Source organism: Doryrhamphus excisus, chromosome 15 (genome assembly GCF_030265055.1).
Source record: "Doryrhamphus excisus isolate RoL2022-K1 chromosome 15, RoL_Dexc_1.0, whole genome shotgun sequence".
Classification (NCBI taxonomy): domain Eukaryota; kingdom Metazoa; phylum Chordata; class Actinopteri; order Syngnathiformes; family Syngnathidae; genus Doryrhamphus; species Doryrhamphus excisus.
In genome coordinates, this window is record NC_080480.1 from 2,725,044 (window position 1) to 2,747,687 (window position 22,644).

At 41.9% G+C, this 22,644-nt stretch overlaps 1 protein-coding gene across 1 annotated transcript in view; it reads right to left on the reverse strand.

Annotated features, from left to right (window-relative positions):
* Nucleotides 1-22,243, reverse strand: part of cacng3b (calcium channel, voltage-dependent, gamma subunit 3b) — a 37,066-nt gene extending 14,823 nt beyond the window's left edge. The window contains exons 1-3 of the mRNA XM_058048361.1: nt 20,965-22,243; nt 2,370-2,453; nt 152-292 (exon numbers count right to left, since the gene is read on the reverse strand). Of these exons, the coding sequence (XP_057904344.1) occupies nt 152-292; nt 2,370-2,453; nt 20,965-21,181 (442 nt within the window). The 5' untranslated portion in view covers nt 21,182-22,243. The remainder of the gene's footprint in view (nt 1-151; nt 293-2,369; nt 2,454-20,964) is intronic.
* Nucleotides 22,244-22,644: the final 401 nt, after the last annotated feature.

Below are 22,644 nucleotides of genomic sequence, written 5' to 3' on the forward strand. Positions count from 1 at the left end.
ATTGAACCCTGGTCTTACATTACATTATTTAAATAAAAAGTTTAGGTAAAAGAAAAGGTGTATTGATTTAGGAAATCTGGAAGTGTGTGGCCCCTAGTCGAGATCTACTTCCTGCCCCCTTTTACGGACCCCATACACGGTGTAGACTGACCTGCCGAGACGAAGAAGATTCCTGCGCTGAGGATGACGTTGTGTCTGCTGCGGTAAAACTCACTGGCGGCTACACAGAGTCCTCCCAAGAACAGCAGACCCACACTCATGATGGGGAAGATACTGGAGGCACGCACCGCACCTGATGAGGTAAAAAAAAAACACAAAACAAAACAACATATTTCATTACTTTATGAAATATGGCAGTCATACAACACATGCAAACCATCATAGCTGCAGTGTCAAATTCCTTCAGTCTTCAATGAAATCCTTAGTCCCGTATGAGCAGGTGGACCGCATGGTTGGTTGACTCGGAATCCACGACACGTTAAAGCAATCGAAAGGGACGTGGACGAAAACCAAAACAGATGGAGAGTCTTGTCGTCACATATGCAAGCTAAATAGCGACGATGCAGCACGAGAGAACATTTGTCAGGACCCCCCATATGTGCACTCGGCGTGACGGCATATTGAAGGTTCTCTGTAAACAGCCACAAAATGTGTCCAAAAAATAAACATAATATCATAAAAAATATTTTTAGTCAGCTTCTAGAAAGACGACCGGCCAACGGTGTATAGCGACTAAACATTACAGGGTCCGCGCCCCCGTGGCCCACACCCCCTGGGCTGAATGAAATACCTAGGTCACTAGGTCCTGGCTCCCCATTGGCCGGCTGGCTCTGGGCTTGTGTTCTAATTGGCCGCCTCTAGGAATGTTGCTTTGTGTTCAGTGGAGCAAAGAAAAAGAGGCTCCCATTTTTTTCCTTGTTGCTGTTACTGTCATTTTTCTGCATCCATCTTTCCTCTGTGTTTACAATTGAGGGGGGGGGGATACTACATTTATATTTGCTGTTCTAATACTTTTATGGATGTATGTGGGAATAACAGGGTAGTTTCTCATTGATAAAACGACACTCCCTGTTTAAAACACCTGCTCTCCCAAAAACTTGAGAAGACGATATTCATTCAGAAGAGACGTTTTCCTCTTGCCTTCAATTCACTTATGCTACTTATGCAATGCTAGCTGTTCACCCTCTCTCTCTCATCAACACATTATGACGGGACTCTGTCATTGTAACAACGCTTCTAAAGACACCTCATATGAAGGTGATCTGCCGGAGAATAAAAACACGTAGCAGGAGGGCTCAGCGTTGGCAACTGAGGGCTGTTCACCCTCTCTCTCATCAACACATTATGACTGGACTCTGTGAACAGTAGGTGGCGGTATGCATTGTAACGACGCTGCTAAAGACACCTCATATGCAGGTGGTCTGCCGGAGAATAAGAACACGTAGCAGGAGGGATCAGCATTGGCAACTGAGGGCTGTTCACCCTCTCTCTCATCAACATGACTGGACTCTGAACAGTAGGTGGCGGTATGCATTGTAACGACGCTTCTAAAGACCCCCTCATATGCAGGTGATCTGCCGGAGAATAAGAACACGTAGCAGGAGGGATCAGCATTGGCAACTGAGGGCTGTTCACCCTCTCTCTCATCAACACATTATGACTGGACTCTGTGAACAGTACGTGGCGGTATGCATTGTAACGACGCTTCTAAAGACACCCTCATATGCAGGTGGTCTGCCGGAGAATAAGAAGATGTAGCAGGAGGGATCGGCATTGGAAACTGAGCGACTTGGTTGCCATATTTAGTTTGTATTTTTCCCGGTTTTCTGTACAGTACAGAAATGAATAACAAATAAATTAATAAAAATCAAAACATTATAAAAAATAATTATAATAATAATTAATAAAAATATAAATAATTAAAAAATATACATATATTTTATAGAAAAAATATAAAAAATATGAATAAACAATATAAATAAAATATAATAAATATAAGTAATAAATAAATAAATAATAATAATAATAAATAGTTATAAATTATTATCATAGTTAAAAAAAAATCTGTCCCTGCATTGCACTAAGCCGTCACGTCGGGGTCACCAAATATGGACGTCTCATTCAGAACGAGACAGGAGTGAGTGGAATCAACGGTTTACTCTCCACTGACCCAAACGACAACAATCAGGCAACGGCTCCCTTGCTACAACAACCACATGACTCGGAAACGAGAGTGAAACCCCACCCACCCTTGGGTAGCAATCGTCATTACGTGTCGGACTTCCTTCCACATCCCCAAAACAAAACTAAATCATCCATACGGTCGATATCAACATGAGTGGTTGTGGTGTGTGCATTCATAAACGTACGCAGGAGGTATTCAGCAGCATCCGCCTCGTAGTCAGCATCCTCCGGAAAGTGATCGATCTTCTTACACACACCTCGGAATGTTCCTGCGGAAGGGAAGAACAGGAGCGTCGGTTGAAATAGCATTTGTTTAACTCGCCCATTAAAATGTATGTAAAACACAGCCATTGATTTGCACGGGTAAACATCGTGTTCAGCATCGCTATTCCTCTAGCCAATTACATACCCGCTAGTGCTGAAAATTCATGAATATTAAGACATCGCCGATAAAGGATATGTAAAGAGAAAACATTTTATTACTGTGGGGTAGAAACATAAGTACGGGAAGCGGTATTCTGTTTATCAATTATCTGTCACACACATAAACACACATAAACACATATACACACATACACACACACACCTGAACAAGCATCAGAGGTAGAAGATAAAAGAAGTAAGCTTCTTCAAAGCTTATTAAATCCTACCCCTCCATCTGGTACTTTTACAATCAGTAACTGTTACATTTGTTCACTTCCTGCTTTCCTAATATAATTTTGATTTATTTTAATTTTATTTAATTTAAAAAAAAAACTAAATTTAATGGTTGAATTTCATTTGAACATCAGATTACAATTGAGTGCCATCCCATAATCAGTTCCCAGTTCTACATGTCCAAAAAGGAGTAGGAAGAAGCAAAGCTTATTAAATCCTACCCCTCCATCTGGTACTTTTACAATCAGTAACTGTTACATTTGTTCACTTCCTGCTTTCCTAACATAATTGTAATTTATTTTAATTTTATTAAATTTAAAATTTTTAATAATATAATATATAATGTTATTAATTTTTATTAATTTATAAAAAAAAATGAATTTTTTATTTTTTGTCACGTCAATATAGTGATATATATAGCACATCATGACTGGGGGGTGCTGGAGCCTATCCCAGCTGTCTTCAGGCGAGAGATGACAGGGTACACCCTGTATTGGTGGCCAGCCAATCACAGGGCATATATAGACAAACAAGCATTCACACTCACATTCATACCTATGAACAATTTGGAGTCGCTAATTAACCTAGCATGTTTTTTTTTTGGAATGTGGGAGGAAACCGGAGTACCCGGAGAAAACCCACGCATGCACGAGGAGAACATGCAAACTCCACACAGAGATGACCGTGGGTGGGGAAAGACAAAATAAGAAGCCAAAAAGTTACCACTTCCACACAAAATAGGAGGAGAACTCATTCATTCATTCATTTTCTACCGCTTATCCTCAAGAGGGTCGTGGGTCCTATTTTTTTAAATAACATAATATATATAATTTTATTAATTAAAAAAAAATATATATATATTTTTTGTCACGTACCGAAGTACGAGGTGGTATGACCATACAATGACATAATGGGTACCATAGTAAGTGTCAATATAGTGATATATGTAGCACATCATGACTGGGGGGGGGGGGGGGGGGGGTGCTTCACACACACACACACACACACACACACACACACCTGAACAAGCATCAGAGGTAGAAGATAAAAGAAATAAGGAAGAAAGGAAAGAGATGACAGATGATGCAGGACAGGTAACCTTCAGGCTATTTGTGGGAAACACTAATGAAAAGTCTTATCACACACACACACACGCACCACACACACACACATGCGCCCATACATGCACAATTTCACCGGCAATCCAAACACACACAAACACACACAGACACACACAGACACACATGGCGTCCATGTTAAGGGACTCCGACCAAGCTCATTAGACTGATACATGAACACTATCAATCATGCATGTAAGTGAAAGCCTCTGGATTATTTATAGTGTGTGTGTATGCGTGTTTGTGTTTGTGTGTGTGTGTGTGTGGGGGGGGGGGGGGGGGGGGATGTGTGTTTGCGTTCTATCGACTAGGCTGCGGCTCCAACGAGCACACCGTGTGTCAGCCAGAGAGTGACTCATCCTCCTTTGTGGAAGTCCTCCAGCGGTCCGCGTGCACACGCATCCCATCGGCCAGCCAGCCTCGCCGCCGCCACCGTTGTCGTACAGGTGGGGGGATGTGTGTGCACGCGCGCACGCCGCATGTGGCTTAATTCCTTCCCATCATCCTGTCCCATTCACACATGGTCAACGCCACAGGGGGATAAAATGGGGGGGAGGTGATGGTTTGGGGGTGAGATGAAGGAGGATGGAGAACGAGAGCGAGGAAGTGCTTGTGAAAGAGGTTTGGCGATAAAACGGCAGTCGAAATGGCAGGAAATGTGCTGCCGATGTGCTGATTTGCATATGAAGAGTTCCTCGCTCCAACTTCACTTCCTCCGCAAACTGATCATTCCAGAACACTCCTGACACGTGGCGCCGCATTTCAGCTCTTTCATGTTTGGAAATCGATAAATACGGATCTTTTAAATGAATGCAAGGCTATTTTATCATACGTGTGAGTGCAACTGCAACAATTCATCAACGATTAATCCATTATCCAATTAATCGACAGATTCTGATTAGATTCTGATACGTTGCGGACCAAAGCAGTTCATCGAAACAACAAGCTACAGACTAAACAGCAAAGAAAATATCGTTAGTCGGAGACCTAATCACAATACAACAATGAGAAGAAAATTAACTTTCATTAGAACTGCAGCAAATGAATTGATTAATCGATTAACTGACCAATATTTTGGTATTTGATTCATCTAAACAAGCTATGAATTGGCTATGAAAATAATCATTAGTTGCAGTCCTAATCACGTTACAATGATGATTAAATGTATGGGATGGAAATTAACTTTGCAACAATTAATCGACTATCCAATTAATCAACAACTATAACAATTACCCTTAGATTCTAATACATTGCGGACCAAACCAGTTCACCGAGACCTAATCACGATACAACAATGGGAAGAAAATTAACTTTCATTAGAACTGCAGCAAATGAATTGATTCATCGATTAATTAACAAATATTTTGGTATTGGATCCATCTTAAACAAGCTCCAGATTAATTGGCTATGAAAATAATCATTATTTGCAGTCCTAATCACATTACAACTATGATTAAATGCATGGGATGGAAATTAACTTTGCAACAATTAATCGATTATCCAATTAATCAACAAAAATAACAATTACCCTTAGATTCTAATACATTGAGGACCAAACCAGTTCACAGAGAACTACTCACAATACAACAATGGGAAGAAAATTAACTTTCATTACAACTGCAGCAAATGAATTGATTAATCGATTAACTGACCAATATTTTGATATTTGATCCATCTTAAACAATCTCCAGATTAATTGGCTATGAAAATAATCATTAGTTGCAGTCCTAAATCACGTTACAAGGATGATTAAATGTATGGGATGGAAATTAACATTGCAACAATTAATCGATTATGCAATTAATCAACAACTACAACAATTACCCTGATACATTGCGGACCAAACCAGTTCATCGAGACCTAATCACGATACAACAATGGGAAGAAAATTAACTTTCATTGCAACTGCAGGAAATTAATTAATTGACAAATATTTTGGTATTTGATCCATCTTAAACAAGCTCCAGATTAATTGCCTATGAAAATAATCATTAGTTGCAGTCCTAATCAAGTTACAACAATGACTAAATGTAAGGGACGGAAATGAACTTTGCAACAATTAATAGATTATCCAATGAATTAACAACCATTTTGGTATCCGATTAATCAAAACAAACACGCTTGATATTAACGGATAGCTAATTTCAACACAGGAAAGTTCAAAACAAATAAAAAATAAACACTTTTCCCAGTAAAAATCGGATGAAAGAATGTCCAAATAATCTGCGCCGTGCATGTCTCAGTTTTCGTTTTCTATGGCGTCAAGTTGTGTTCCATTTTGAGCACAATACGTTATTGTTGCCTGGCAGCAAAAATATAAAAAAAAGTCTAAGGATTTTTCTTTATTCTTTTGGCAGTCGTCCCAGACTTGAACCAAACAGCCAGTTTTAAAACAGCTCCCAACCACGGCGTAATGTCTTTTAAATTAGCCGAGACATTTCCAAACGCGGTCTTATTTTATTTTGCATAGGTTCTTGTTTGGGAGCATTTGTCAGAGCAAATGTCAAATATTTAACTCGCACATTAATAGCTTCACAGCCGAGATAATGCCGTCTAATTCTTTCTCCGAGCCAAGCAAGGTAGAATTCCCCTTGCAGGAAGTACAGAATGTGCCGATCTGCACGACCACGGTAATTGGTCAAGTGCAGCTAGGAGAAAACACGCTAAAGTGCAAACCCTATGAAGCTAATTACTTGCAGTTGAGTTTGCTCATTAAACGGGGGACTGAACATTTGATGTAGCACGCCGTCGATCTGACAGACTGCACAACGTTTGATGTCTTGCACTCTCCTGTTGCTGCTGCTGACAGCTGCTACGCATCGTTGCAAGTCTCCAATCACTTTTGGGTCAATGAATACATTTTGACATCCAACCTGGTGCTGCGAGTACATCATTAATAAGCCTCTTTTTGGAATGGGGGTGTGATTTAACTGGAAAAAATGCCTCTTCTACTCAGTGTGTGGAAGTTAGTTGATCACATCACACATAAAAGAAAAACGATAGTCATATGCGGCGTGTTCTTTCAAGACGTGGAAGTGGAACAGGAAAGAGATCGCAGCTGAAATACTACAACTCAAGTTGTAACGGAACAAACCACTAACTGTGTGTGTTTGGTTCATATTGATTTGGTCTGTCCAGGGCCTAACCTACTTGATTAATCTAAACAACAAGCTTCAGATTAATCGGCAAATAAATAATTGTTAGTTGCAGCTTTAATCACAACATGGGAAGGAAATTAACTTAGATGAGAATTGCAACAATTAATCATTTGTCCAATTATTTTGGTATTTGATTAATAAAAAAAAAATTGCTTTAGATTAATCGACTAAGAAAATAATCCTTGGTTGCAGCCATAATCATGATACGATTATCCAATGAAATTGACTTGGATTAGAACCGCAACAATCGATTAACCAATTAATCAACAATCATTTAGAAATTAGACAACAAGCTTTAGATTAATCAACAAAGAAAATAATCCTCGGTTGCAGCCATAATCATGATACAACGATTATCTGATGAAATATATGGGAAGGAAATTTACTTGGATTAGAACTGCAACAATAAATTAACCAATTAATCAACAATAATTTAGAAATTTGACAACAAACTTCGATTAATCAACAAAGAAAATAATCCTTGGTTGGAGCCATAATCACAATACAACGATTATCCGATGAAATACATGGGAGGGAAATTTACTTGGACTAGAACCGCAACAATCGATTAACCAATTAATCAACAATCATTTAGAAATTTGACAACAACGTTCGATTAATCAAAGAAAATAATCCTTGGTTGCAGCCATCATCACGATACAACCATTAGCCGATTAAATATATGTGAGGGAAATTTACTTGGATTAGAACTGCAACAATCGATTAACCAATTAATCAATAATAATTTAGAAATTAGACAACAATCTTTAGATTAATCAACAAAGAAAGTAATCCTCAGTTGCAGCCATAATCACGATACAACAATTAGCCGATGAAATATATGAGAAGGAAATTTACTTGGATTAGAATGGCAACAATCGATTAACCAATTAATCAACAATCATTTAGAAATTAGACAACAAGCTTTAGATTAATCAAGAAAATAATCCTTGGTTGCAGCCCTACTCATGAACGATTTTGTGATTAAATAACATCAAATACATCGAATGTAGTACGTAAATTCAGAAGGCAAATTTCAACATGTGAAGCAAATTAATCTGAAAGAATAAAAAAAAAAAAAAGTTTTTCCCAGTAAAAATCGGATAAAACCATCGACATAATTTCCAGTTATGAAGAAATGATTCAGTCACAAACGACATCCAACAACCGGATGCGTTTCTTTCAGGCCTGTTGCACGCCGCCATCCGATTGGACGACAAGAGTTGCAGTAACGTTACGGAAGGCAGCTGAGGTCTTAGCGGTTCCTGTTGGGTGCATCAAGGTATAAGGAATCATCAATCACAGCTTTGGCGGTCTGGAAATTCATTACACCTCCTGACTTGTAAGTGGACGGATTGGTATTGAACTCCACACACACACACACACACACACACACACACACACACACACAATTACAGAGATTCATTAAGACCAGTGTGCTGGGGATGCAAGATCTGATCGTCCACTCAAAGTCCACAAAGAAGTCCGTGTAAGCGACTGCAAAGATTCTTTCTTACGAAGGAACACACAGGGACAGTCCAAGTCCAGTACATCCCATACATACACAGTACATGCAGTTGGTACACATGTGCCTACCAAAGGTCAGCGTGACCCGAGGGCGGCGCTATGGCATTATGGGACACTAGAGAACGGGGACGAGGGTTCAGCGTGTTTTATCTCATGTGTCATGCTGGTACACTTTGTTCTGCTGGCTGCACGACACAACAACATGTACATTCCCCTCAGGTGGGACGTTCTTTTCTTAGTAAGACACAAATGTATGATGTCGTCATCAACGGGCTCGGAACGAAAGGATGCTGGAAATGTGAGTGCGTTTTACGAGAATTTAGAAAGCGAACAGACTGAAAGCAGACTGATCATTCCTGACACGTGGCGCCACATTTCAGCTCATGTTTGAAATCAGTAAAAACTGATCTTTTAAATGAATACAAGGCATAACTTACGCATACGTGTGTGTGCAACTGCAACAATTCATCAACGATTAATCGATTATCCAATTAATCAACAGATTCTGATTAGATTCTGATACGTTGAGGACTAAAGCAGTTCATCGAAACAACAAGTTACAGACTAAACGGCAAAGAAAATATTGTTAGTCGGAGACCTAATCACGATACAACAATTTCACTAGAACTGCAACAAATGAATTGATTAATCGATTAATTAACAAATATTTTGGTATTTGATCCATCTTAAACAAGCTCCAGATTAATTGGCTATGAAAGTAATAATTAGTTGCAGTCCTAATCACGTTACAACGATGATTAAATGCATGGGACGGAAATTAACTTTGCAACAATTCATCAACGATTAATCGATTATCCAATTAATCAACAGATTCTGATACATTGCGGACCAAAGCAGTTCATCGAAACAACAAGCTACAGACTAAACGGCAAAGAAAATATCGTTAGTCGGAGACCTAATCACGATACAACAATGGGAAGAAAATTTACTTTCATTAGAACTGCAGCAAATGAATTGATTAATCGATTAACTGACCAATATTTTGGTATTTGATTCATCTTAAACAAGCTCCAGATTAATTGGCTATGAAAATAATCATTAGTTGCAGTCCTAATCACGTTGCAACGATGATTAAATGTATGGGACGGAAATTAACTTTGCAACAATTAATCGATTATCCAATTAACAACCATTTTGGTTTCCGATTAATCAAAACAAACAAGCTTGAGATTAACGGATAGCTAATTTCAACACAGGAAAATTTAAAACAAATAAAAAAAACATCACTTTTCCCTGTAAAAATCGGATGAAAGAATGTCCAAATAATCTGCTACGTGCAACTTTCACTAGAACTGCAGCAAATGAATTGATTAATCGATTAATTAACAAATATTTTGGTATTTGATCCATCTTAAACAAGCTCCAGATTAATTGGCTATGAAAATAATCATTAGTTGCAGTCCTAATCAAGTTACAACACTGACTAAAATGTATGGGACGGAAATGAACTTTGCAACAATTAATCGATTATCCAATTAATTAACAACCATTTTGGTATCCGATTAATCAAAACAAACAAGCTTGAGACATGAGATAAAAAACACTGATAGCACAACTACGACCACATCTACCAACAGTTTAGACGAGGATCTGGCCTTCCAGATTGGTTAACGCCCCTCCGTTATGATCGCAAAGAAAGGTCAGCACGCGTCGTGTGCGCCGGCGTTGTGAAACGACTGGAGAGTAGCGGTGGCGTGCATGCAGAGCAGTAACAGTACGCCACTGGAAGCAAAGAAAAAACACAAACACAGTGCCTTCAAACAAGGTTAAACACGGGAGACAAACACAAACAACCGTGTGCGCCCAAATGTTCCGACATTTGTGACGAGTTGGGTATGAGGTGCCAGCTGTGTGCCCTTGAGCCGCACACATACACGCGTGCACGCGTACACACGCATGCACAACGAATCATGCGAGCAAACGGCAACATGAATATTTAAAAAGACATCGTACTTCCTCATGTTGTGGCCAGAAGTGTTTATTTACTTAACTATAGAAAGTACCAGGCATGCATGGGATGGGGTCTTTTTCTATGCCGCTGATCCTCACTAGGGTGGCGGGGGTAGCCACTCCCAGGGTACATATCGACAATCAATCATTCACACTTATTAGGAGGTTTGTGCCACATAGAAAAGTGCAGCTTTCTAAACTGTACACTTGCCATTCATTCGTTTTCTACCACAGGGGGTGCTGGAGCCTATCCCAGCTGTCTTCTGACAACAGGCGGGGTACACCCTGGACTGGTCACCAGGGTACATAGACAACCATTCATATTTATTAGGAGGTTTGTGCCACATAGAAAAGTGCAGCTTTCTAAACTGTACACTTGCCATTCATTCGTTTTCTACCACAGGGGGTGCTGGAGCCTATCCCAGCTGTCTTCTGACAACAGGCGGGGTACACCCTGGACTGGTCACCAGGGTACATATCGACAATCATTCATACTTATTAGAATGTTTGTGCCACATAGAAAAGTGCAGCTTTCTAAACTGTACACTTGCCATTCATTCATTTTCTACCACTTATCCTCACGAGAGTCGCTGGAGCCTATCCCAGGTGTCTTCGGATGACAGGCGGGGTACACTCTGGACTGGTCGCCAGGGTACATATCGACAATCAATCATTCACACTTATTAGGAGGTTTGTGACACATAGAAAAGTGCAGCTTTCTAAACTGTACACTTGCCATTCATTCATTTTCTACCACTTTTCCTCATGACAGTTGTGGGGGGTGCTGGAGCCTATCCCAGCTGTCTTCGGGCAACGTGCGGACTGGTCGCCAGCCAATCACAGGGCACATATAGACAATGACTTGTTAGGACGTTTGTGCAACATAGAAAAGTGCAGCTTTCTAAACTGTACACTTGCCATTCATTCATTCATTTTCTACTACTTATCCTCACGAGAGTTGCGGGGGGTGCTGGAGCCTATCCCAGCTGTCTTCGGGCAACAGGCGGGGGTACACCCTGGACTGGTCGCCAGCCAATCACAGGGCACATATAGACAATGACTTATTAGGACGTTTGTGCCACATAGAAAAGTGCAGCTTTCTAAACTGTACACTTGCCATTCATTCATTCATTTTCTACTACTTATCCTCACAAGAGTTTAGGGGGGTGCTGGCGGGGTACACCCTGGACTGTTTGCCAGCCAATCACAGGGCACATATAGACAATGACTTATTAGGACGTTTGTGCAACATAGAAAAGTGCATTAATGAATTGAATGTCGTACTTGTTGATAGTAGGAAGACATCTTATTTTCATCGATTTAGTTGATGAATGATGAATTTTTTTTTTTAAACCCCGCGAGTCAAATTTTGCCCACAGTGCTTTATATGATACATTTCAGCTTTACAGATGCCATTGGCGCGGCGGTAAAGAAGTCCCCCTCATGATACACGCTCCTATTAGTCGTAACGGAGGTAATTACAGACACTTTGCGGCACCTCTTGAAGAGGTGCAACATTTATTTATTCAAGTGGAAGACATAATTGGGGCACGGCGTCCATTAGCGGAGGCCACCATTAAAGGAAATACAGCATATCGTTATATGAAATCGGACACAAGTTAAAGTCGGTGAAAATAATTACTTTCACTCGGCGTGCTTAGGGGACCGGAAGATGGCAAACAACATCTGTTCTAAAAAATCCAGCAAGGGACCTTTTTTTTTTTTTTTTTTTTTTTTGCGGCATCTCTTCCCCTCTCCGCTGATAACACTCGCTAATGAAGGCATAACATGCCTCAAAGCTGTCCCTAATCAGATGGTGTGTGTGCTCCAAAAGCAGAGTGTGACCCCCCCCCCCCCCCAAAAAAAAACAGCCAGATGCAGGCGCAAACACATGCATGACAGGCAACGACGACAAGGATGGAGTGAGCGAGGGTGAAGGAAAGAAAGTTGAAAAGCAGAGCAAATTGGGCCGCTTGTTTCTTCCCGAGCGCCTCTGACAGCTCAGCGTGGGTGACGGAGCCACTTCCTCTTCTCGTTCTTTTTTCGTGCGTCTATACCTCGCTCGCTCTCTCTGATTACCTCTTTCAGGCGGAGGAGAGAGAAAGAGAGAGAGAGGCAAGACGAGAGAAATGCGGGAAAGAAGCTGGTTTCCACGGTGATGGCGAATGAAAGGGGAACGAGGTACGTTGTGCTTGGATGCACATCTCGTGTTTTTTACCGTTACTTTTTTTTACCCCCCCCCCCCACCACCGCCATTTTTCTGCGTGTTCATCCTCATACCCCCCCCCGGTGTCTCTCTCTCCTGCCAAATGTTCTCATCACATCCCCTTAGGTTGACTCCCTCCGTTCCAAAATAGACACTTCAACTGAGGTTACGGCTCTTTAGGAAGACTTTAAGAGTGCTTTTCAAGGAACCAAAATATGAATAATGACTTCCAAAACACGCAAAAAAAAACATAAAGAGCGGATGTACAGTATGTACAGACTAGCGGTAGGCTAGGCTCTAATATGCACCACACATACCAGGAACGACTTTGAACGCTAAACCGTCTTCACCCCCCCAGTCAGCGTCTTGAAACTAGCCTTTTTCTAGTGCATATTAATGGTTCAATCATTAATATTTCACTTGCTTGAGAACACGTGTTGACTCTATCAGGGTCATACGTGTAACATGACATACTTCCTGTAGTGGAATAAACGCGTATGCATTTTTTTTTCATGATCAGAAAAAAAGCTGCACAGTGGATGAGTGGTTAGCAAGCAGGCCTCACAGCTAGGAGACCCGAGTTCAATTCCACCCTCGGCCATCTCTGTGTGAATAATTTCGACTGAAGACAGCTGGGATAGGCTCCAGCACCCCCGCGACGATAAGTGGTAGAATATAAAGGAATTATCTGAAAAAGGCTGTAGGGTGGTCAAGTGGTTCGCTTGCAGGCCTCACAGCGAGAAAACCCGAGTTCAATTCCACCCTCGGCAATGTGAATAATCTTGCCCGAAGACAGCTCGGATAGACGGTAGAAAAAGAATGAATGATCAGAAAAAGGCTGCACGGTGGAGAGTGGTAAGCACGCGGGCCACACAGCGAGGAGACCCGAGTTCAATTCCACCCTCGGCCATCTCTGTGTGAATAATCTCGCCCGAAGACAGCTGGGATAGGCGGTAGAAAAAGAATGAATGATCAGAAAAAGGCTGCATGGTGGACAAGTGGTTGGCATGCAGGCCACACAGTGAGGGAACCCGAGTTCAATTCCACCCTAGGCCATCTCTGTGTGAATAATCTCGCCCAAAAACAACTTGGATATGCGGTAGAAAAAGAATGAATGATCAGAAAAAGGCTGCACGGTGGTTAGCACACAGGCCTCACAGCTAGGAGACCTGAGTTCAATTCCACCCTCGGCCATTTATGTGTGAATAATCTCGCTCAAAGACAGCTCGGATAGACGGTAGAAAAAGAATGAATGATCAGAAAAAGGCTGCACGGTGGACGAGTGGTTAGCACACAGGCCTCAAAGTGAGAAAACCCGAGTTCAATTCCACCCTCGGCCATCTCTGTGTGAATAATCTCGCCCGAAGACAGCTCGGATAGGCGGTAGAAAAAGAATGAATGATCAGAAAACGGCTGTACGGTGATAAAGTGGTTAGCACGCGGGCTTCACAGCTAGGAGACCCGAGTTCAATTCCACCCTCGGCCATCTCTGTGTGAATAATCTCGCCCGAAGACAGCTGGGATAGGCGGTAGAAAAAGAATGAATGATCAGAAAAAGGCTGCACGTTGGGCAAGTGGTTGGCATGCAGGTCTCACAGCTAGGAGACCCGAGTTCAATTCCACCCTCGGCCATCTCTGTGTGAATAAGCTCGCTCAAAGACAGCCCGGATAGGTGGTAGAAAAAGAATGAATGATCAGAAAACGGCTGTACGGTGGACGAGTGGTTAGCATGCGGGCCTCACAGTTAGGAGACCCGAGTTCAATTCCACCTTCGGCCATCTCTGTGTGAATAATCTCGCCCGAAGACAGCTGGGATAAGCTCCAGCACCCCCGCAACCCTTGTGAGGACAAGCGGTAGAAAATGAATGAATGATCAGAAAAAGGCTGCACGGTGGACGAGTGGTTAGCACGCAGGCCTCACAGCTAGGAGACCCGAGTTCAATTCCAATTTCTCCACACATTCCAAAAACATGCTAGGTTAATTAGCGACTCCAAATTGTCCATAGGTATGAATGTGAGTGTGAATGGTTGTTTGTCTATATGTGCCCTGTGATTGGCTGGCCACCAGTCCAGGGTGTACCCCGCCTCTCGCCCCTAAGAAGACAGCTGGGATAGGCTCCCAAAAAAGCGGCTTTCATCTTTTTCCTCATTCCAGCCATTCAGTTTGTCCGTTTCCCCCCCAATCATGTGACTCTCAGGGCTCAGTCAAAGAAGATTTACCCCCCCCCCCCCATCATTCCCACCTGTGATAGTTCCCGTTTTAAGACTCCCTAGACTAAGACTCTTGGAAAAGACTTCATTTATTTGGCATAGCTTTACAGGCTACGTTTTCGGAAACAATCTGGTACATCATTTTGCCCTCACACAATATTCCCATAACAATGAACACATCACAATATTTCAAAATATTGCATGAGAAGAAAAAAAAAGACGACCACCAACGCCGAACGGAGTCTGACAGCAAATTCTCTTCTCTTCCAATCCCCGCCCTTATGAAAAGAAAATATATTATAATATAATATATTATTTTTCCATTATATTTCCAAATACATTATATATTATAAATACATGGAATAATATATTTTTGTACATATATTATACAATATATTCATGTAATATATGGCAACATATTGCAGAATATACAAATGATTGCCGCTTTCAATATATTGAAATATATTAAATCCAAATATATAATATACGAGTTTATATATCCCAAATTATATGCAATTTTATATATGTAAAAATATAGTTCTTTTTTGGATATTTTTTGTATGTATCAATATATACACATATATGATCTATGCATATATTGCAATATATTGGAAAATATAAACATAAGATGCCATATATGGAAATATATTTCCTAATACATTGCATTATATTTGGAATATACTGCAATATTTTTTTTTCCATAAGGGCGGGCATGTGATGATGATGATGATGATGATGATGATGATGCTCGTGTCTCCATTTTGATCCTCTTTTCTCACCACGTTGCAACACTTATTTAACGCCATCGTTTAGACAAGCCGTCTCAATCTTTACCCGACTCTTCGCCGTCAGTTAGTTGATTTTTTTTTTTATCCCCCCCCCCCACGGTGACTGATTGCCTATTTCCATCTCCTCCTCGATTCCTTCTTTTGGTGCTTCTTTCTGCCCCCCCCGGGCGATCGTTTTGTTCCCTCCAGGTGATATCTCCGGCGTGGTCAAACACTCCTAGGGGGATTCATCACAAACCGAGGCCCCCGTATGGCTCATCCATCATTTGGCAGCTACAGCACCCCCCCCCCGACCCCCCAACACACACCACCCACCCGTTCATTCACATTTGGCTCAGCTCATTCCAACCCCTCCCCATCCATCCCTGCTCATTTCCAGGCTGGCTGTACGCTCATGCATCACCTCAGCACACCTGCACAAATAACAACATTCAGCGGGAAAAGAAAGCAAGAAACCGCCCACCGACATTGTTTTGAGGTGTGTGTGTACGTGTGTGTGTACTTGTGTGTGTGTACTTGTGTATGTTGATAATCATCCCAGCCCATTTACACTTGGCTTAATTTGGCCTGATTACAAATGACAATGGAGCTAATGGCACAAATGTCTGCGGTTAACTTTGAATAATCACAAATGAAACGGAGCGTCTTCCAACAAATATTCACTCCATGCAAAAATATGCTGCTTTAATGTGTTTATCGAGCGGTGTGTGTGCAAGATACACACACACACACACACACACAAGTTACCCAGCTGTGTTATGACTTATTGGGATGTTATTTTTGGATTCAGGGACAGTATGGATGCTTTTAGATCATCACAGATAAAGTTGATCAGAATTATGTCTAAAATCAATCAATTGTATATGGAAATATTAATTGCATTTTTTATTTAATTGTATTTATTTTTGTAATGTTATTTTTTTTAACATATTTTGCCTCTTTTCTTCTTTTTCTTTATAATGTGGACCAAATCAGAAGCTAGATGTGTTTGGGCCGAATCAATGACTTGATTAATCAAAACAACAAGCTTCAAATTAATCGCTTAAAAAATTAATCATTAATTGCAACCCTAATTTGCACAATTCAACATGTCCCAAAAAAAAGAGTATGAATCTTAATAATAAAAATAATAATAATAATATGGAATAATAAAGTGAATATATACCTTATTTAGTATATTATTTTTCCCTGACTTGTGTGACAGTAGAAGAAACGCAGTGTGTACACATGAGCGCTTGATACAAAGACCAGTGCATAGTACCTCATGTTACACCCCCCCCCCCCCAAGAGATGTCCATTTCCTGTCAATGTATGAAGCTTTTATGAATGATGAAAATAAGCCAACAATAACACGAGCATCATTCACTACGTTATTATATGACTGAGCTCTTCTCATCTGTATGCCGTTTTGCATGTGAGCCAGAACACGTGTGTGTGTATTGTGTGTGTGTGTGCGTGTGCACTGACATTGTGCTGACATTGTGTTAACTTGCTGTATTGCCCCCACTGCTCTGTTTATGTGATAGCTTGGGAATATCCTTGAATTTGTCTATTTACTCATCCAATTACAAGCGTGAGAGAGACTGTGTGTGTGTGTGTGTGTGTGTGTGTGTGTGTGTGTGTATGTCAGTAGATCCTCAGACCTGCACCATCTGGCCTTGTAATAGCCTCCTATGCCCCCCAGAATGAGATGGTTATGTTTGGCTGCACACAAAAGACACACACACACACACACACACGTTTCATCTGGAGGCAATGTAAAGTTGACTTGCTCCAATGCAGAAAATGATCAGAAGACACCTCAAAGTCAAATCATCTGCAGGAAATTACAATGTGCCAAGTTGAGGGTGAAGGATTACAAACTTTTTTTTTTTTTTTTTTAATGTGTAGCCTTGCCTGCGAGGAGGAAAACAGCTCAGAAAATATCATATTCCGAACAGATATCAAGGAAAAAATATTGCAGTTCAGGAAACACCCTCTAGCCTGAAATAACCTTTTATGTTCCCAAAGTGAAAACAACTGCAGGCCGGCGAAACGGCCATATTTATGAAGAGGTAGAAACATCTGTAACACTCTGTTACATGAACCCTCTATGGCAGGGGTCTCAAACACGCGGCCCGCGGGCCAAATGTGGCCCGCAGGACACTAGTTTGAGGCCCCCCGCCTTGAAAGTTTAAGTTAAATGTTAGTATAAGTTTGATATATGGATGCTGTATGGTATCATGTACCCAGAAAAAATTATTATTACGTTTGATTAATGTTCATGTTAAAAGGTTAAATAACTGTTAATAGTTATCCTCCCTATCCGTGTGGAAGTGGTAAGTTTTCGGGTTTGATATGGATGCTGTATGGTATCATGTACCCAGAAAAAATTATTATTACATTTGATTAATGTTTATGTTAAAGGTTAAATAACTGTTAATAGTTATCCTCCCTATCCGTGTGGAAGTGGTAGGTTTTTGGGTTTGATATGGATGCTGTATGGTATCATGTACCCAGAAAAAAATTATTACATTTGATTAATGTTCATATTAAAGGTTAAATAACTGTTAATAGTTATCCTCCCTATCCGTGTGGAAGTGGTAAGTTTTTGGGTTTGATATGGATGCTGTATGGTATCATGTACCCAGAAAAAATTATTATTACGTTTGATTAATGTTCATGTTAAAAGGTTAAATAACTGTTAATAGTTATCCTCCCTATCCGTGTGGAAGTGGTAAGTTTTTGGCTTATTTAAGTTTAAAGGAAATAACTTGAAGGCTACCGTTTAGGTCGCTAGCTCTCTAGTTTGCGAGTTAGCCTGTGTCTCAAGACCCCTGCAGTTGCGCAATATGTTGTAAATAAAAAAAGTATAAATGTGACTATAGTCGTGTTTTGTCATGTCTACAGGGCTTTAATAATGCTTTGTTCATTTTAATATGAAAAAAATAATTAGTCTACCCACCAACTATATGTGGTTTCTTAAGTTTTTATTTATTTTATTTAAGTTTTTTTTATTTATTTTATTTGCAGTTTTATTATTATTATTATTATATTTATTTATTACTGATTGATTGATTTTTTTTATTCTTGATTTATTTATTTTTCATCTTATTTTGTGCAGAAAAATATTTGCGATATTTGCCGTCATATCATCTGCTTTCATTGAAATAAAATCATCTCAAATGGAAGTGTACTTCTTTAAGTTGATCCATTTATCTTTCCTGTCTTCTCCGGTTATTCCGAGCCGGCCGTGATGGATTCACTTTCTGTTTAGTTCTCCTTTGATCGCTAAAGGCCATCTCATTTAAATGCTGCCGCATTTTTTTTTTTTTTTAAGAGTTTGATTATTCTTCCCCCCCCCCACCCCATCCCGTCACAAGCTAGTCCTTGTCAGGTGTGACACTGCAGGGCGACGGGTTTTTTTTGGAGGCGAGCCCCTTTTTGAGTTGCGAGTAAAAGCCTTATTAAATAGAGATGTCGCAACACAAGATTAAACACCGTGTTTGTCACGCTATACATAATACAAGGCCATCCATTTTCCATGCAACTTATTCTGTGCACAGGATCGCACACGCCGTCTGAGCTGGGGGGGGGAGTGGGGGGGGGGGGTACAGACGCTGGACCCATCGCTTGTCAATCAAAGGGCTAATGCATCAAGACACATGTTCGCACTTTCGTTTAACCTGACAACCGAGTGGGGTGTTCTAAGTTTTTCACAGGTGTAAATGACACTTGCCCCCCCCCCCCCCCAAAAAATGTGTTATGTAGAGCGCATGTGAGAAATTTCAAGTCAATCCAATTTAAGGGTTCAAACTTTAATATTAGCACTAATAGGTAGTGTCTGTTTCAGAAATACGCAATGTGTCTCATGTTGAGCTGCTGCAATTAATCCATGATTAATCGATTATCTATTTGGGTTTTTGATTTTGATTGCTCCAGCATACACATGACGCTTGTGAGGATAAGCGGTAGAAAATGAATGAATGAATGATTGTGCACTAAGGGGGGGGGGGGGGGGGGGGGCATACAACGATTAATCTCGCACACAATAAAACTAAAATAAAGTAAAATTATTCCAACAACATGCATGCTAGGTTAGATTAGCGACTCCAAATTGTCTATAGGTATGAATGTGAGTGTGAATGGTTGTTTGTCTATATGTGCCCTGTGATTGGCTGGCCACCAGTCCAGGGTGTACCCCCGCCTCTATTGCCCCGAAGAAGATAGCTGGGATAGGCTCCAGCACCCCCGCCCCGGTGACCCTCGTGAGAATAAGCGGTGTTACATCACGTGTTACAGTTTTGTTGTTTTTTTTACTAAATAAGACATCCGACTAGGTTGCACTGTGGTCTAGTGGTTAGCACACAGACCTCACAGCTAGGAGACCAGAGTTCAATTCCACCCTCGGCCATCTCTGTGTGGAGTTTGCATGTTCTCCCCGTGCATGCGTGGGTTTTCTCCGGGTACTCCGGTTTCCTCCCACGTTCCAAAAACATGCTAGGTTAATTAGCGACTCCAAATTTTTCCATAGGTATGAATGTGAGTGTGAATGGTTGTTTGTCTATGTGTGCCCTGTGATTGGCTGGCCACCAGTCCAGGGTGTACCCCTGCCTCTCTCGCTCGAAGAAGACAGCTGGGATAGACTCCAGCACCCCCTCGCAAAACTCGTGAGGATAAGCGGAAGAAAATGAATATATATGTTGCCAGTTTGTAGGGCCAGTTTCAAACGCTTAGTGGGCCGCATGTGGCACTCGGGGCTGCAGTTTGCTCACCCCTGCTGCTTTAGAGTCATAGGTGAGCCGGGGCAATAGACGGCGGGGGACGTAAACGACAAACAACGTATAGGCGATTTGGAGTCCCCGCTGATCCTAACATGCAAGTTTTGGGAATGTCGGGAGATCATGGAAACTCCATATAGTTTTCCCAACCCGGACGCCATGCCGAGTACTACTTGCGTTTTGGAATACACGGATATGCCAGCAACAGTGTGTTGGTGGTGCAGCCTTTGAGTTTCTACCTGCAGCTACAAGCTCTGTGGTTGCGGGGTTGATTCCCAGGGATTGACACATACACACACATTTGACTCGGCGTTACACAAACACAAGCAAGTCCACACACACACACACAAACACACACACAGGTCATCCAGACTGGTCACGTACCTTCCAGACAGCAGGTCCGCCAGAGGCCGGAGTGCGTCATCACCTCCTCGTTCTTGCGGCTGGTGTCGTTGTCGTTGTTGCTCTTGACACGGCAGACCCCACGCGAGTACAGCCAGTAGTCGGTCCCCACGGCGATGGTCATGAGGCTGAAGGCGGCGAACGCGCCCACCGTCGTCACAAGCATCTGGACGCCGCGGTCACACATCAGCATCTTCATATAGGCGGTTCCGGTTGGTTTTGGGGGGGGTCTTAATCTGTCTTCCACCTCCGAGATTTTTTTTTTTTTTTTTTTTTGGTCCGGGAATTCAACAGACCGCCGTCAAAGCAGACATGTCGGCTGATAGGGGGGGGAAGTGTTTTTTAGTGAGTGATGGAGCGGACGAGGTTGGATGGCAAAGGGCGGCGCATCGAAAAAAGACGCACACACACACACACACCGGAGCTTTAACGACCACCGGTTGTCGTCGACTGAAGCGCACACTCGCTCGCTTCACTCACACACCCGAAAAGACGCCACATTGTCTGCCTTTTTTACGTCATGTATCCCCGGAGTTAGCACTAGCTAACTCGGCTACTAGCCGGCTCCATTTCCTAACAAAAAAACATGTCCACCAGGAATTGGAACACTCCTTATATCCTTTTCCTGGTAATGTCCGAGCTTATACGGAGTTGGGTACCGTCAAAGTGGAGCAGGTTTCGTCGTGTTTTACACTCACTGACATGTTCCTTCGTCTAAATCCGGCGTCCACCAAAATGGAGACGTCTTCTCCGGTCAACACAGAGGGGCTGCATATGTATTTCCCGCCGGAGTACTGACAAAGAAAACGTGCCTGTTGGTATAAATGAAAGAAAGAAAGAAAAAAAAAACATTGACAGCCGTCGCCTCCTCCTTTAGTCCTCGTCCTCCCCCTCTTCTTCGTCTTCTTCTTCCTCCTCCCCTCTGCCCAACCAACACAAACTAAAACTAACCGCGCGTCTCCTCAAAGTCCGCCCGGGGCTGAGCTACTCTCTTCTCATTGGTCGACTCAGTGAAAGTGTGCGCTACTAGCCAATCCCGTGCGAGTTAGCTTCATTGTCCCGCCCATTAGAGGAAGACTATATAAACCAGGCAAGAAGGAGGGGATGGAACGGCGAGTTTGACTGAAAACAGGCCACTTGGATGTTTTTTTTGGTTATTCGGGAAGAAAAAATGGGACTTTGAGTGGGAATCGTCAACATTAATTCAAAAGCAAAAAAAAAAAAATACGCATTTAATGCTTCTCAGCCGCGCCCCTTGCCGGGGGCGCCAGATTCTGCCGCATGCGTCTGGAGAGCTGTCCGTGGTGCTGAATGTAAGGAAGGAAGAGCGTACTCTGTTCTACCCGGTACCGGCAAAGGAGAGAGAGAAAGAGAGGGAGGGAGAGAGAGAGAGAGAGAGAGAGAGAGAGAGAGAGAGAAGTGATGCATGAAGAATCGCACCCGGGAGAGAAGCAGAAACGCCACTTAAAGAGCCATGGACCGTTTTAATGATTCCACTCCTGCATGGCGGCCTCCACACATGGCGGTCTGAGCTTCACAGTTCAGTTAACATGGTCACAGTCTTATTGTGTGTGTGTGTGTGTGTGTGTGTCCGTACGCCACAGGCAGTTGAGCAAGGCAGTCTGAAGCCCGATGCATTGGAAGCCACACACAAACACCCAT